This window comes from Thunnus albacares, chromosome 23 (genome assembly GCF_914725855.1).
Source record: "Thunnus albacares chromosome 23, fThuAlb1.1, whole genome shotgun sequence".
Taxonomy (NCBI): Eukaryota; Metazoa; Chordata; class Actinopteri; order Scombriformes; family Scombridae; genus Thunnus; species Thunnus albacares.
Window position 1 is genome coordinate 9,577,542 of NC_058128.1, and position 18,308 is coordinate 9,595,849.

An 18,308-nucleotide genomic window follows, 5' to 3' on the forward strand; every position below is an offset into this window, starting at 1 on the left:
TGATCTGTCACTCGCTCATCCTTTGATTCTCTACAGATAATAACTGCAGCCTTTGGAGACTTAAAGATCATCTGCTTTTAGATATAAGATGTTTTTGATTTAGCATATGAAAGCTCTTTATGTAACTATGATGAAGGAGCTAAAAAAGCTCAGATTTTATATTAAAGTTCAGTTCTGTCCAGCTCTCCCTAGCAACACACACACATGTTGTAAAACATTAGGAATTGTGTATTGGGGAATTTATAATCTGGTCATCATACAATATGCACATCTGAACCATAATGCTGGTCAGATAAAACTGATTGTCACTCCACTCGACTTTAAGAGGCTTTTAAAACTGCTGCTGAACTTTAGGTGACCTGCACTTTCCCTGTTGCCACGAATCTTGTTCACGGGTACAAAATCAGATTAAAGTATAAAGCTCTGTCTGGAGTAGTTCATGTGCGTGTGTGTGTGTGTGTGTGTGTGTGTGTGTTTGGGATTTATCTGTAGGGAGCAGCACCTTGCTTCAGCCTAAAAACTGCTGCTGTGAGGGTTTGGATGATTCCAGCCTCATAATTCTTGAAGTGAAATGCATGTGGTGCCATATTGTGGCTGGATGAGTGACAGAGTCTGCGTGATTGAAGAGGCAGAAGGGATACAATGGGGACAAATGAGTTGTCAAGCGAGACAGTTTGATTGTCTGCCTCAAAAGCATGTTGTGCAATGTATGATTGCAGTCTGTTTTGTAAGCAGAATCTTTCCCTGGGAAAAAAAAAAAACAAAACAACAACAGCATATGTAAACACATCATCAGCGTGCTGGTTGAAGTGCCCTTGAGCAAGACAATGAACCCTCTTCTCTGGATAAGTGGAGCCTAAATGTCTACTTACTGCTGATTTCATAACGCCTTATCCAACACTCAACAAAACAAAATAAGGAAAGAATTCAGTTGGACTAAGCCCGGTTAGGAAGCCATTTAACAGTTTAAAAGAAAAACTCAATGTGTTTACTTGATGGGAAATGTTTTTTCACTACTATATATTCATCTTAACAAGGTATTTATCCCGAGGGAAGGGTAGATAAGACATTTTTTCTCTTGTCAAAAACAGTTTTCTCATGACTGCATACTCATATATACTTTTTCTCAATGCCAAATATTGCCAAAATATTTTTCTGATCATGGACAAATTATTTTGTACACAAAGTAAAGCGTGTTACATCAAGATTGTGTAGGGCTGTAAACAAATATGGATAGGTATTTTTTTAAATATTCAACGTTATTACTGCTGAATTATGACAATGCCATAATGTTCATGGTGTCTGCCCAGTTAGTATACTGTCAATCGACCCACATTAAACTCCTATACAGGGCTGCAACTGGTGATTATTTTCATTTTCAATTAATCTGCTTTTTTGGGGGGGTTGATTAATCATTTTGTGTATAAAATGTCAGAAAATAGTGAATGACTTACAATTTCACAGTCAAAGATGACGTCTTCAAATGATAGAAAAAGATATTCAATTTACCATCACGTATGACAATGAAACGCATATGAAGTCAAGATGAAATTAAAAATGTCTTTTTAAACCTTTTAGATCACATCTTTGGTCTTACTGTATAACTATTTAACAATATATACCAAAAAAATACAAAAAAAAATCAATTTCTTTGTGTTCTTATGTCAAAATTCAATCATGTTTTTCTTCCTGTAAAACAAAACATGACGTGTGCTTACGTAGGCTTGAACCAACCCAGTTTCAACCAATAATATCATGATCCGCTCAATCAATCAATCAACTTTTAGCAGCACAGAGATAAGATTCAATATGACGCACCAACTTTTCAACATTCAAATCAAATTCCTCCCAACATTATGTCCCACCTGTCTATCCTGTTTCACTCAGAAATACGTCACCATGCAGAAGTTAGATACTCTCGAAATGCTGTTTCATCTAGAACCAGAGAATTTGGGGCACTTTAGCTTAAAATATGACAGAAACAATTATTCAACGTCATTTTCTGTCTGACTAACTGAATAATGGACCAATCATTGCAGCTCCGCTCCTATAAACACCCGACATACAAAGTGTCAAGTTGTCCTTGAGAGACTCATGTTTTTCGTGCCTTTAGTGGCGTCTAACACCATCATTATCTGTGATGTAAAAACATCAGATTTGCAAACAGTGAAGGAAATAAAAAGCATGTGCCTTAATATGTTGAAAGAATAATTCTATGTTCACAATGAAACTAAACAAGACAAATAATCACATGTATGTCCTCTCTGATCTTCTGTACGATCCAGTTTAATCTTTACATTGTTTCATATTGACAAAAACCTGAAACTAAGTATGAAATTCCTGAATTATGCACACTGGAAGACCTTTAATTTGTTTAGAGAAAAATAAGCCTTTTCCCATAACCAACATTTTGACTTGTCATAGCGGAAAAAGCGCAGGTGTTACTGACAACATTAACAATCACTCTACTCTCGTCAAGTTTCCCGGTAAGCCATAACAGTGTGACAGTGAGACGGCGTGTACAATACCAGGACCCTGAAAGTGAAGCAGCTAAACAGAATTCAGCCGTCATTCATTTTCATTATGTGCGCCGGTGCTTTTCCTTCTGTTACGTGTCAAAACGTCTTCAGTGAAAAAGGCTTATATATATATGAGCCTGAATATTTTTCGTGTGTGTGCTTTATCTCTGTCGTTCATTGATGCCTTCCAGCCGGGCAGATGAAGAAGAGGTAAGCCATCTCTCCCTCCTCCTCCTTTCCCCTCTCCCCCCTCTTTCTTCCTGTGGTGTGTCAGTGTGGGTGCTGCTGGTCTGGCCGGGTGAGCCACAGGACGAGGTGAGCATCTGCTCTTCCTGAACCCCGTTCCATTTGAATTTCCGCTACATTCCTCTATTTCACATCCTGGATGATTTACATACCAATAACTAGAGTTTAGATGTTTTGCCATTTCTCAGCCCCGCTCCGTGTGTGACATAGCCGTGGCTGTGTCTCCAAAAAAAAAAAAAATCCCAAACCATCTGGGCAGATGGGTGAGGGAAGGTGAAGCGGCTAAGGAGAAATGGGAAGCAGCCCAACACGGAACGGGTTCTGGCTCGCAGCCCTTTGGCTTGACGGGGAAAAGCAATAAAGGTGGCGTGCAGCTGAGCCAACAGCTGACAGGAACAGGAACTAATGTTTGGCCAAGGTCAGGAAAAACATAACACACACACACACACACACACACACACAGATAGAGAGAGACATACACACACATATCCACAAGGAGTGAGGATGTACCAGCAGAACGGGGTCAAAAGACGCAGGGGAATGATAATGTTGTGACCCGGTACTCATGGGGCGTTGGGAGATTTGATGGTCAGAGAGCAGAGAGATGACACTTGTGCTTCTGTGTGAGTGTGTGTGGAGGGCTGGCAGCTGAGAGAGCCCTGTAATCAGTGTAGCAGCTATTGTTGGCAGGCGTCACCGGCCCTGGTACCAGGTAGAACACACACACACACACACACACACACACACACACACACAAACACACACACACACACTCAGCGTGCCTGGTTCATTCAGTTTCCTCACTTGCCAGACTTCACCCCTTGCTCATTTAAATTGTTCCTTATTCTAACAGTGTGTTGACTGATGAACAAAAATTAATCAGTAAATATTATTTTATATAAAATTAATGCAGAAAATATTACATCTGCTAATCAATAAGTCGATCAACAACAGTTTTGATGACAGATTCACAGATTTAGCCTCTAAAATTGAAAGCTTTGCTTCTTTTCTCCGTATTAAGAAACAGAAGATGTCATCGTAGGTTCTGGGAAATTGTAATGAGCGTTTCTCACTAGTTTCCGACAACTGACGATGTCCTGCTGCTGGACTCGCTGCCAAAAAGTGCATTAATCTGAAGCTGGAAATAGCCCCCGACAAATGCACCATTTACTCCTTTTTGTGTAACGTTTGCTAGAAACTACAGTGCCCAGGTGTCTCAGGACATTATTTTGTGTTTATAAAAGTGGAATTATATATATTTGTGACCATTTTTGAAAGAATTCATCAGACAGGTTAAGGAAGTGTTTAGAGACGGATTAATGTATTGTTGGTTTTAGTCGATTCATGGGATTTGTTGACAAAATGAAAAAATACAGAATAAGTCACCCTTTAGTCAATTTCTCAAAAATAAACCCCAACAAATGAATAGTTGCAACCTTGATACTCCGTTGACCTGCATTCATTTTCTCACACATACACTCCCACCCCCCCCGAAACACAAGCCGACACCTCTCTGCTGGCGACATACATGCAGGATTATATTCACACTCACTGTCCCGCACTTTTCCAAATGATGTGTGTGTGTGTGTGTGTTTGGCTGGCTGGCTACCCTGCATCTGTATGCACAATTGCATGTTGCATAGCCACCAGCTTGAAAAATACCAAACAGTGAAAAATTAATGAAAGGAAAGAGGTAGAGCAGAGAGAGAGAGAGAGAGACAGAAATGAAAGTCTTAGACAGCAGACGGAAAGCCAGGGGGGAGCTTAGTTCTTTTGAAACAGAACCTTTTTAAATCTCCTGGGAGTCCACGTGCCACTGCAGACCTCTCACTGGGAAACTAGAAAGGTTTAAATATCAACCTCACATTAGCCTACACCCCTGAACACACACCGCTGCTGATATAACTCAGGTTGATTAGTCTGCTGGGATTTTAAAATGACTTTTTAAAGCAGATGCTGTTATCCAGGGTACAATTTCCAATCAATCTTTCCTGATTTTATCTGACTTTGCTTTCTGTTTTTTTTTGCTTTTTTTTTCTATGAAAACAGTTTTACATTATTAAATCAGCAAAGGACCGGCGTCCTTCACTGCCTTCAGTCGGAGGACAGAATTTATTAACGCTAAATAAAATTAAATCTGAAACCAAAGGACACTGTGAAACACTTTTGGGGGGGACGGTAAACAATTCTGCAGCCACTTGTGCAAAAGTAGAATATTTTTAAACTCCTGAAACGTTAAAAAAAAAAAGCGGACATTATTAAGGAGTTCAAAGGACAAAAGACTCTGCTCCCTTTTACTCCCTCTCATGGTCATGCCACAGTGAATTAGCGCTTTACAGTATGACAGACATCAGAGACTGCGGAAAGGAAACACTGGCCCAGCTGCAACCGAGAAGGGAAGGTGGTGGTGTCGTGTGTGTGTGTGTGTGTGTGTAGACGCTCTGACAGCCAGATAGCTGTAATTACTTCAGCAGCAGACAAAGATTAATTAAGTAGGAGAGAGGAGAATTAATGAGGTTAGCACACACCTCAACTAGACTTTAAAAACTTCTACCGTTCCCGTTGAGACTGCGGGGTGTGGAAACGCACGCGGTGACGGAGACGCACACACAAAAAAAAAAAAGAAGAAGAGGAAACAAGTCGTGGAATCCAATAGTTGTTTTTTTTTTAATTCTGAAAAAGCCACATGAGAGATGTTGTTACACAAATATGCACTCAGAGGAATAGCAATGTTTTTTTTTTTGTTTTTTTTTTAAAGCAGACACAATACACAGCCAAATGAATCCGCTCTGTTTCAAACCAGATACCTGAAACTAATCCCCGCCTTCAAGGGTTCAAGGTATCAGATATATTTAATTTACACTTGAAGCAAAGGCATCGCGGCTAGATTATCGGAGCTTGGCAGGGCAGTCTGCACAGGTGTAACAGCTAAAAAAGAAGAAATTAGAAACAATTTGAGACGCTCATTCTTTCCTCACTTAGTGAAGAGGCCTGTGGCCAAATGCATGCTAAAGCCAGAGGGCTAAGCCTTCTTTGCTCTTATGCAAATGTGTGTAATTTTTAGCTGTAACATGACTAAAACCTCCTCTAAATCTTTTTTGTTCACTCTTCATGCAGCAGACATCCACCGCCAGGCGTGTTTTTTCATTTCTGAGTTGTTTTGAAAGAAACAACTTAAATCTGTCCCTTCAAATCACGAGAATATCAAGTTCATATCTCGTTGAAGAATAGACGAGCGGATAAATAGGCTTGTGCAGCAGAAAAACACGGTGCCTTTAAATCACCCGCTAAATGAAGTATATAAATAGAAAGCGCTGAAGTCTGACGGACAGCTGGCGACGTTGCATTAAGTATGTCATAACGGCTGGTCCAAGCCTTGCACCATGATTGGACCGGTTCCTGAATCTGACTGGCAGCCATGATGCTCTGCTGTGCCCAGAATGTCTAAAGACCCCGAGACAAATGGTTTCAAGTTTACAGTCGGAGGATAAGTAGGTAATGTCGTTCTGTTTTTGGCCACACAACGAGGCCAAAACAGTTCGAAACAGAGCTCATCCGTTATTCTAAATTCATATAAAAAGGACAAGATTTACCACAACTGTTCAGAGATGATCCTCAAGATGACAAACAAGTAGTGATGTCATGAGAGCCAAGCTGAATTTATGTTTTTCTGACACTGTCTTACTTTCTTGTTTGATTTTGGCCCAGTGGATCTCTATTTGAACTCAGCTGGCGCACAGCAGATCAACTGAACATGCATAAATTTGAAATTTATACATATTCAAATCTTTCCACAAAACAAATGAATAATGAATGAATATCTATTTGGGTTTAAATGGAGCATGAGAAATCCATTTTCTCTATAATTAGTACCAAATTACATTGTTCTTTCCAGAGAATTTCTCAGGAAATTATTAGGAAATTACACTCGTAAAATAAGGTGTGTTGCCCCAAAATAGTGTGGGTTATGTGTAGAACTGCAACGATGAATCATTTCATCGATTAGTCAATCAACAGAAAATAAATAACCAACTATTTTGATAATCGTTTCATTGTTTTGAGACATTTTTTAAGAAAAAATGCCAAAAATTATCTAGTTCCAGCTTCTAAAATGTGAATATTTTCTGCTTTCTTTAGTCCTCTATGACAGTAAACTGTATATCTTTGGGTTGTGGACTGGTGGTCAGGACAAAACAAGACCAAACAACTCATCGATTGATCACGAAAAATAAGCAAATTAATCGATAACAAAAATAATTAGGTTCCAGCCCGAGTTATGTGACGTTAACAAGCCTTGATACTACGCTACTAGCTTAAGTTGAATGTGATAACTACTGTACTAACGGTCGAGACCACATCCCATGTTAGTCCTCCACACATATCTGTCATCACATTGTAAACATCTGATAAATTAATAACTGATGAATCACACCGCAGCTTCATCAGTCACTGCTAACACACATATCTCATTTAAGAATTAGATCTCAGCCTTCACCCGCCGCTACAAGTTTACTGAAAGTCAATTGATGGATGTGATGACACGGAGGTGTTAAAAAACATACATCAGCCATGTCGCTTCTGTAAATGTGGACTCGTTTTGTCATCATGGACTACAGAGCGGACCGTCCTCCACCCTGTGTGCAAATCAGTAGCGTGATGTCAGTATGTAGGATATTTATATGTGGAATAAGAGCTGCACCTGTTGAGTCGAATTTCAACAGGGAAGTTATATATTCTGCTACCATCTCACCAGTAGCAGCTCCAGGAATTTTTTTGACTGCGGTGGGCTTAAGTTATTTGATGAAGCCGATATTTAACTAGATTTCACTGCAGCAATAACGTCTATTCATTAAGTCACTTGATGATCCATTAATCTGCTGATAATTTTCTCGATTAGTCTATCAATTGTTTAGTCTATGAACTGTTCTAAAATATGGAAAAAATGGCACAATTCCTCAGGAGCCACTGTGATATCTTGTAATTTCTTGCTTTGTCAGACTAACAGTGTGAAATGTTAAGATGTTCAATTAACTGGCAAATCTTCACATTTGAGAGACTGGAACCATCAAATATTTGGCATTTTGGCTTGAAAAATAAGAGAAACGATTAGTTGATTATAAAAATAGCTGCCGATTAATTTTCTGATGATGGACTAAACGGTGAATCAATCAACTAATCATTGCAGCTGCAGCTTATATAAATGTATAAAATAGAAAATGTCACACTTTTACTCAAAAGAAAATCTTTTAAATTGTCCTCCTGAAAAATATTGACTTATTACTAAATGCCTGCACTCACTGCTTAAACCATGTTTATTAAAATTATTAACTGATTAACTGTACATTTTTTTTAGAGAACACACCAATGTTCAACACACTTATTTCAGCATGATAATCATTATAATTCAAATAACTCTTGGATCTATAACCCTAAACACTATAACTACTTTCTAAAGAAAGTGTAAGGCCTATTTAGGCTATTAGATCATTACAATAAAATAAAACAGTTTCAAACATATGTGCACAGTAGAGCTGTAGTCTTCTGATCGACTGGTCGATTAGTTGGTTGATATGCTCTCATCCAACTAAATTCTCATTGGTCGAATAATCTCCGTGTTACTTTCATAAGGAGAAAAGTGCTACATCAACAGCTTTCCAGGATTAATCCATTATTTCCTGCGGCGGGAGGGACAGACTAACAAATTACCTGTGAAAACAACTATGAACTCGCCCAACTTAATGGAGACTGCTGGGTCTAACTGTACTCAACGTTTACTGAGTGTTAACTGAATGTTTACTGAATCAGTGTTTCTCCTATAATTGTAACAACAAGAACTCCCGACAGGCCAAAAAAATATTTTTAATGCCTAAAATAACACTAAATATCGGTAGCGTAACTCCGGTTAGGAATAGGGCAGTGCTTAGTATGTTTGCGTAGCGAGTGTGAAAGAGCGGCAGGAAAGTGATGGTGAATGCGAGCGGAGCAGAGGAAAAGGTTAGCGGTAAATTCTCAGTCTGGCAGTAAATGTACAATACACACTACTGAGTGAGTTAATAAATGCTAAAAAGTCACGTCTGTTGTTTCCCCAAGTGCTGGAAAAGTGAATAGCCCCAGGGCACAGAAACTTGGACAGTCCACCTTATAAATATCCTCTTAATTTCTGCAATGTCCATCTCTTAGGGTGAGGATGTGATGTCACCACTAACCACAGATTAACAACACAGAAGCCTGTGGGCCAACACACTGTGGTGAGCTCCTAATCCTCAGCACTGGTAGCCTATATGAACTTCATGCAGTTTGCCCACAGAAATCACCCGTATCATATCAAATGTCAAGTGCAAGAACGCATCTGGTAATATCATAGCAAAAGCTTCACAATCAGGCACCTGTATGCATCAATGCAGGACTTAATTAGGAAAATTGACATCAGCTGCTGGGAGACACCACAACTTCCTCTATGCACACCACTGTGAATTACTCTCCAAGAAACCAGCACAAAATCCTCTAATTACCACAAAACACTGCCACATTTATCAAACCTGAATTATACTGGTGCCTGCAAATTCTGACTAATTTAACTTTATGGTTCCAGTTTGGGATTAAGGGAAAAGTTAAGGGAAACATTAATCATATTTAGTGACAGACTCTCTCTTTTTTGCACCAATTACACCACTATTAGATTACTAAGGAGACTCTAGAGAGACATTAAAACACAGTTTCATATAAGTGAAACCTTTATTCTACAGAAAACAGAAAAAAGGCTGATTTCACTGATATTTCTCCCTCCAAATCACATTAGAGCAGATCCAGATCAAAAACCACTATACTCTATATATATACACTAGTCCAGATATAACAAGTCTAAATATTGTGGTTTTTGATCTGGACCTGGTCTGGATGGAAAGAAAAACAGTGAAATCGCCCTCATAAGGAAAATAAAGGTTTCACAAATCTGAAAGTGGGTTTAATCAGGTTTTTGTTACGATGTCTAACACTTTTTCACAAGTGTAAGTAGTGCAAAAACAGAGAATCAGCTGCTAAATGGCATTATTTACATTAACCTTCCCCTTAACCCCTAATCGGAAACTAAGCTAACTTTAGCGTCGTGACATTAGCAGACCAGTAAAAACAGCACTAATAATCATTAACTAGAGTAAAGAAGAAAGCTGTCTTACCTTAAACCGGTTCGTGTCTTTTTTCCCCTTCCTTCCTCTTTGAAAAAGCAGCCAGACTGAATTCATCTGATCCATTCTTCAAATGATAAACTCAGCTCATCCCGGTGTTGTTAGCCTGTGAGCTAGCGTTAGCTCAGTTAGCATCAATATGAGCTTCAGTGTAGCAGCGACTTTACCGCCTCCCTGCTGTCATCTCTGAGTTGCCTCAAAATATGTGTTTTTATCAATCTCCTCGGCTTTATTACTGTAGTTTTCGGTTTCTTGGTTTGTTTGCTTTTTTTGTATTTTACCAATGAGTGTGTTTTCCACCAACTTGGTTGATTAGTTTAACGTTAGCCCGCCATAGATATTAGCCGCCATCAGTAAACGGTGTGACTGTGCAGCAGCGCCATCCTGCGGCGGGGAGAGTGACAGCATGAGTATGTGGAGCTATGCATTTAAATAAAAAATAATATTTAATACAATAAATAATACATTTATTTTTAAATAAATACATTTCTATTATATAAAGATTATTTGATAATGGTATCAATAGTTGAACAACACTTTAATGCAAAACGTCATTTTATGGAAAATTTATGGAACATTTTCTGGTACAGGATATAAATCCTCCACACCAGACTCTACAACTCAAAACAACTAAACCATAAAACGAAACAATACCACAAAATACATGTTTAAAATAACAATAATTTCACAAATAATCACAAATCAGCATCATAATTATACAAGATATCCTTTGTTGACCAGAACGTATCCAATCTATTTTTATAAGAGTTAACCACAGGAGCCCGTACTACATCTTCTGGAAGCTCGTTCCATGTTTTTTTCTCTTTTCAGAGAGACACTTCAGTAGGAATCATTTTAAGGATTTCCGTCTTAACTCATACCTATTTATTACAAATACAGTAGCGGATGCACCTGTTGTGTCTAATCTAAGGAAGAAAGCTATATATTCTTCATTTTAAAGCCAACACATATGAAAATCTGTATTAAATACTGAGAACTGCAGCTGACAAATGCGCTCGATTGGTCCAGATTTTGTGATTTATTCGCACCTGCCTCCCAAAATTTACTTTGTTTGCTTTTTGTCTGTAAAGAGCTGAACTGATACAACTAACATTGTGGTTCACAGATAGATTTAGACAAACAAAACAAAACAGTAGGACAATATGTTTGTCTGCCCAAAAAGAATAAGCAGGTATTTTTGTCAGCTACTGTAAATAGCTAAGTGGTTCAAAGAGTAGAACAAATTAGGGAGATAAGAACAGAGTAAAGAGTGGAACAAATTAAGGAGATAAGAACAGAGTACAAGGGGTTTTATCTCTCTAATCACTGAACTGGGACGGGATGTTATATCTGAGCCGTGTCTATTTCGCTGTTGTACAGAATACTCCTCACACTGTGGTGCTCTGTACAATGTTAGAATGAAATAAAAATGTGTCTCCAGACAGTTTAACCTACTTTCAATAAGTATCAGGACACCTCATTTTCCACCTTTTCTAAATATATTCTTTACAAAATCTCATTTTGATCTTGTTCAGCAGGTCATTAAGCTTCACGTAACTTATTTGTCCCGAGAACAAGGATGACTTTCATTCACTTCGTACCAGGCGCGAATACATTTTCTCAGTCACTGGGTGATATTTGGAGTGAGGACTGAAGGTGACAGACAGTTTGTGGAGTTTTAAGACCAGTGTTGAGTCAACAACTAAAACACTAGAGGAAGAGAGAAGAGAAGAGTAAAAACAGGACCGATAGATTCATAGATTCCTCGGTCGTTACGCTCAAGACAGCATCATCAAGCAGGAAATGAATCAATAATCGGAAGGAAAGTTTAAATCAAGACAGACACAAGAAATCATAGCGTGTGTAGTTTAATTTTCTTATAAATTACACTCACATTGCACCGTAATATTTAACAGTATCAATACATCCTGAGCAGACATCAATATTTCCTCACAGGAAGGAAATGTGTTGATTGAATTGATGCAGACTTTAAAGCACCAATCAGGGAAAAAGCATTGTTCAGAAATGTTGAAATGCATCCTTATTTTTATTCATTTATTGTCTCTATGTGCTTATTATCCCCCACTGCTATGAATGGGTTTGATAGATTACAGCATGTAAAGGGGGCACTTGAGAATAAGTACTCAGCTGTCTCATCAAATCAGAGGAAGGATACATTTGTAGAGTCTGGACAAAGCTGCGTTAATTAAAGCATCATGTGAAAAGATTGTACCTCTTGCTTCAAAGTGCTCAGAACAGGAACTGGCTCAGTAGTAAGACAATGCACAGATAAAAATATATGTAAAGAGGAATATTGAGTTTTTAAAAAATGACGTAGAAATTTGGTTTTAAATTTTAAATCACATACTGTGATTTTTTTTTGTTGTTGTTGTTGTTGTAGAAAACATTTATCTTTGATTCAAGTTTAAAAGTACAAATAGTTCCGAAGTACAAACAGTCTTACAGGCTTTCAAAAGGCTTGGATTCAATTTTAAATGTTTAATCATTAAAACTTAATCATACTATCAATTTTTAATGTTTATCAAAGTGCACCAGAAGTACAGTCTATGTATGCTGGTGGACTGAGAAGGCGAAACCCATGTACACAAAACACACACACAGCCTCTATTATCGGCAGTATTCCCATTCAGAATAAGGCTGCAGTGAAAATAAAGAACTGTTGTCCCAGAACTGTTCATAAAAAAAGACCAAGAGGCTTTAACCTGGAGCAAAATGCAGCCGTGAAAACACAAACATTAAAAAAAAAAAAGATGGTTCAAAACACACATCACAGAATAAACAAGTCTAATGCACTTCATGACTTCTAAAGGATCAGCGGATGTGCACATTAGCTTATATCTATTACATACAGCAAAGTGGAAAATCTCTCACATCTCATGCAATAACGTTCAGCCCCAACACGTACAGATTTATTATTCACATTTTAACTCATGCAAGTTGATCTTAACCTCTTTATCAGGTTTTAATGATTGAAAAGATCTGCTTGAGGGGAGCTGATCGTAAGGAATGCTGGCTCTCTTTGAAGTAAACTTGTTTTTTTTTTTGAAGTACCTGTTCTTCCTTTTACAGGAGATTCTGCTTTGTTATGTACAAAACCATGTAAATGCAGTGAGTATGAGATCTCAATTCTTAGTCTGGTGCATTATCACTCAAGCTGGTAGGTAAATTGATGGTTGCTACAGTGGTCCTTATTTAAAGATGGTGTAAACTAGTCAAGTTAGCAGGGCCAGCTGACCCTAACGCTCTGTTTTAATGCTGCAAACTGCTAAAAAAATTGCAGCAGAAATGCTAACCGTATATCTGAGAAGCGTGTGTTTGGCTTGAGGATGCTGTAGCTCGTAGATTAGCCTTCTGCAAGCATTCTTAATGTACCCAAACCTGTAATGAAGTCTGTAACACTGTAGTCTTTGTAAGAAAACGTAGTGTCACATTGGATGGTTGTGTTTTGGTTTTTTCTCTCCTTTTTTTTGGACAGTAATGTCATCATCATGCGACCCTCTGGAGGATGTAGAGGATGCCGATGTTGTCGATGGTGACGAAGGTGGAGAAGTCGGACGACACGTGGATCCTCTTCAAAGCGCTTCCTGTCGGATAGAAGGTCTGCAGGGCTTCGCCTTTCTCCACGTCCCACCACTGGCCAAGAGACAGAGAGAGAACAATTACTGGAACGCTTCAGGCTCCTTAAAGAAAAAAACTGTTGCAGAATACCTGGGCAAGGAAAATAATCCCAAGCCATGTTTTTCTCTTTCTTCTTCTTCTTTGTATTTTATTGTGCTACGGACCCCCGATGAGCTGTGTCCTTAATAAAGTCTGAAGTGAACTGAACTGAACTGAAGAAACTGTGTACACGCTCAGTGAGCTTGTCAGTAGAAAATGACAGACACAGGCAGACACTGTGCTCACTCAAGAGATCAAAACATTGAACTTTCTGGCTTTGAAATGTGTCAGATCTTCTCTCTGAAAAATAATGAATCTGACACATTCGCATATCTTAAAGGAATAGTTTGACATTTTAGGAAATATGCTTATTTGATTTCTTGCTGCCAGTTCAATGAGCAGATTGATACCACCATCACGTCTGCTCTATTTGAATCTGGAGCCAGTTAGCTTAGCTTAGCATAAACAGGGAAACAGCTAGCCTGGCTCCGTCGAAATGCAACCAAAAAAACACCACCCATCACCTCTTAAACTCACTAATTAACATGTTATATGTTGTTTATATAATCCGTACAAAAACCTGAAGTCTTGTCCCTGTGAGGTTGCCAGGCAACCAGTGGAGACAGGAAGTCCCTGCTCCCACTCAAGCAAAAATCTGGCATATAACTAACTACCCCTAAAACCACAACTTGTTGTTTTTACTTTATCTACACTTTTCCATCTTTGTACAGATTAAATAAAACTCTAACTATTCTTTGAACATATTTAATGGTCGTCAATTTTGGCACAAAATATCCTCATAACTTTAATAACAGGGATTATGGTCTATTTAGCCTAGTTATTGTGTTAGCATGTTGTTGCATGTTTATCCTCTTCTACTTTCCACTTTTGAGAGTTTTGCCAATGTAAGAAGTGGTTTATTATACCAGTGAAGGTTTAAAATAGAGTGGGACAGACTCCAAGATATTCTCGGAAATCGCAGAGTTGTTGTACTGCTCACACTATAAAACTTTTCTTTGTACCAGACACTCGTCAGGTTGACAAGTTACTGCACAAACTACACAACTGATTTCAGACGAGGTGTACAAATAACAAAATTATTCCAGGTGAGACATCCACGAATGAAGAAAATGCCCAACTCTTTGTCCCATACTTATAAATAAGAGTATGTCTTTTGTCTTTTAACTGTCTTTCCTATTGTGTCTTTGCTGATGCTCTGCTGTTGTTGTTGTGTGTAACTTCTTTTTGCCAATTTGGTCATCTATGTAAAACATCTCTGAGTGCCTTTAAAAGCGATATATAAATAAAATGGATTGTTACTATTATTAACATTAGAGAATAATTGTGATATTTAACCAAAAACATGCATGAGAAGTTGCTCTCTTATCGTATAATGATCATCTCCCTTCTCAAGTGCTTCAACTATAAGAGTATCTTGTTTTTCACTACAATAAAATCAAGCATGTTTGAAAACTGTCGTCGGTCACAATTGTAGATAGATGAAAAATAGATGGCCCAGTATGACATGCTGGAGTAAAGAATTCATACCAACTGGAAGGTGTTTAGTCTCTCAAAAATTCTTGGATCTGAAAAATGTGTTTAGGACAGTTAAATCATGGCCAGCGTGCCGTAGTCTGCACTAGGTTTGATATGAATCAGAGCTTTATATTGACTATTTAAGATGAATTAAATAGTATATTAACAGACTCTAACTCACACATGAACCCTCTGTTGTACACACATTCGCTCACACACACACACACACACACACACACAAACCCAGAGGCTTCCCAAAACACACAGATATAGATGTACACACACACACATATTCCCCTGCAGCTTTCCTAAGTGATTCCGTTTAATCTCGGTTTAAAGTTGACATTTTCCATTGAAGCTCCATTCTCACTGGGATGAATCATCAAAGGCGCATCCAGTCAATCATTTATAGCCTAGCACGGGTGTGTGTTTGTGTCTGTATGTGTGTGTATATTAAACTTTGACAATAATAACCATTATTACTACACCTCAAAATTGTACCTCTTCCATCTGAATAAAAGACAACATGCTCCAAAATTAATAAATTAAAGCTTAGGTAGTGTAGTATGTTTCTGCTCAAAAGCTTTAGTTATTGTGTGTGTGTGTGTGTGTGTGTGTGTGTGTGTGTTTGGAAAAGAAAGCAGGCCAACTCCTCAGTCTCTCAACAGACAGGAGGACAGACAGACTGAAACATAAGAGGTGGCGGCAACAGATGTCTAGATTACAGAACAATCCCAACACACACACACACACACACACACACACACATACCATTTATCACACACATTTCAACAGCATTAAGGGGAGCTCATTTGCATTTTCCCCGATATGGCATCGAAACACGCTGTCTGTGTAGGTGTGCTAACTTAGCTTCTCTTCATTTTTTCCCCCCTCAAAGGGTAATTCTATGAAGGCTAGATATATTGCAGTGTGTGTGTGTGTCTGTGTGTTTCCTGAAAAATGGCCCAGTATATTTCTGTTGCTGCAGGGGGTTGGCCCTTATTCCACTGATTGGACGTTCTCCACTGTTACCATCATAACAAACACACACACGCACACACACACACACACACACACTTGCTTGCCTCAAAATGCGGCTGCTTTGTGGAATCCTTGTCACAACAAATAATCACTTCTGAGTGAAAAGACAAAAGATCAAAATATAATAAGTTCTATTAAATTTACATTAAAAAAAAATGGCAGAAAAATTGACCTGGAAGAAAGTCCCTAAAAACAAGATTTTGGGCTTTAAAAGAAACAAGTCTGCTTTAGTTATTTGAAGAGTGAACTGGGACAGAGGAATTGACATGAACAAAGACTTCTCTGAAATAATAACCTCTATCCTGCGGTTTGCTGTGCGATACCGCTTTAAGACTAAGCAGTTCACGATGCAGATTCAACATGTTTTCCAGCACGCTGACAGTTTTGACAGCTAACCTGTGATTGAATAGTTCGGTTTGAGCTCATTTTACAGTCTCTAACAGATCCATTGATTTGTTTTTCCTTACTTTCCCTTTCCAATAATAAATGTCTTATTATTGTTACTCCATATGTTTTTTCTTCAGCTAATCAACTTTAAGTATGCGCTGATTTTTCTTCCTCAGCTGTTGATTGACTGCCAGACTCCTGGATGAAACATTCGTTGCGATGAGAGATGGTTTTAACAAATGTTTGACCGGATATACACGCAACAAAGAGCGGGTCAAGTCTGGCTTTTTTTTCCTCCCGCTGTATTTTTAGCCCATGAGATGGGTCATGGCTCACTTATTTTAATACCCTCTTTCCTGGTCTGACATCTTAACACAGGTCAGATCCAACAATAAACCTGTATAATTGTCCTGTGTGAAGAAGGCTTTAGATAACTGTAAGAGTCAGAGGCCTGCGACCTACAATTATTAATAATTCACTGTGCAAAGATATAACTCTCAGCTTTTCTCCTCATACGTCTGTGCTCTGGCTTTTCAACTGGAATCAGACAGGAAACATTGTACAAAGTAACATAAGAAAAACACTTTATTTATATAGACTCTCTGCATGCATTTATTTAAAAATAATGAGTTTTGCTTATTTTTTCATGCTTATGCATACCATGATAAATCTTGTGATGTTTAGATGATCAGCGGAGCTATGCTATGTTATGTTATCTGCAGCTGGCCTCGAGGCTAAATATGACATGAGTGAACATGACATTTAGTCAAGCTAATTAATTTCATGTTTCTACAGGGTACATACGTTTAACATACAGACTGAGTCACAAACCCAAACATAATAAATCATTGTTTGTGCGGTATTTAATATAATCCTCTGAAGATTACTGGACTGCATGAGGTATTTGATCACACTGGATGGGAAACAGATGCAAAACAGCTTCGCGGTGAAGCTCGTGTTCACATGAGCTAGAGCAGAAGTCACACGTTTCACTGCAAGCTAAGAAAGCATACATTCTGAACATATGAATATAATTAGATTTATATAGAGTTTTGATGTCCATCCACATCTAAAATGCTATTGGTTCACCGTTTTACCAGTGGACCCTGCAGAAATGGTCTTTCCAGACAAGTTGACCCCACAATCATATAACAAAGACCAGATTACTGGCGAGTATTAAAGTTTTTCAAAAAAACGTCTGGCCCAAAACAAGTCAGGTGCCCAAATGAACTTTAGCACATGTTTCTTCTTGTTGTAATCATTCTTCCTTTTCATACTGGCCGTTAAGAGATCCCTTCATAATGCACTTTCAGTGTAAATGATGGGGACAAAACCCGTAAGTCTTCAACCTTTCAAATTAGTCAAATCAATTCAATATCATTCAAAGTTACTGTCTTTTTATTACAATCCTTCCACTGCAGCTGAACAGGACACTGAACACTGTTAAGACACAAAGACAGATTTTTTTTTTTAATAAAAAGATCTCAACTGTGGAAAATGTCCACTTAATCTGACCGACTCAGATGGCTGAAGCCTTATATTATCTTCAGATTCAGAACTTTTAAATACATTTTTGCTGAAAATTAGGACGGTGGATTTTATCTCCCATCACTTAGATTGTAACCACATTATCTTCTAATGGTCAGTCTGAAAAGGAGGAATGATTATAGTGAGCAAAACCTGCTTTATATGGGCACCTGACTATTGTTTTAAGACA

The 18,308-nt window shown here is 38.2% G+C and overlaps 1 protein-coding gene and 1 long non-coding RNA gene across 9 annotated transcripts in view; both read right to left on the bottom strand.

Annotated features, from left to right (window-relative positions):
• LOC122975065 overlaps positions 1 to 10,364 on the bottom strand; it is a 105,576-nt gene extending 95,212 nt beyond the window's left edge. For all 8 annotated transcript variants that reach the window (XR_006400558.1, XR_006400559.1, XR_006400560.1 and 5 more), the window contains exon 1: positions 9,941 to 10,364. This is a non-coding gene — a long non-coding RNA (uncharacterized LOC122975065). The remainder of the gene's footprint in view (positions 1 to 9,940) is intronic.
• Positions 10,365 to 11,801: 1,437 nt separating this feature from the next.
• Positions 11,802 to 18,308, bottom strand: part of apaf1 (apoptotic peptidase activating factor 1) — a 49,550-nt gene continuing 43,043 nt past the window's right edge. The window contains exon 27 of the mRNA XM_044343248.1: positions 11,802 to 13,603. Within this exon, the coding sequence (XP_044199183.1) occupies positions 13,457 to 13,603 (147 nt within the window). The 3' untranslated portion in view covers positions 11,802 to 13,456. The remainder of the gene's footprint in view (positions 13,604 to 18,308) is intronic.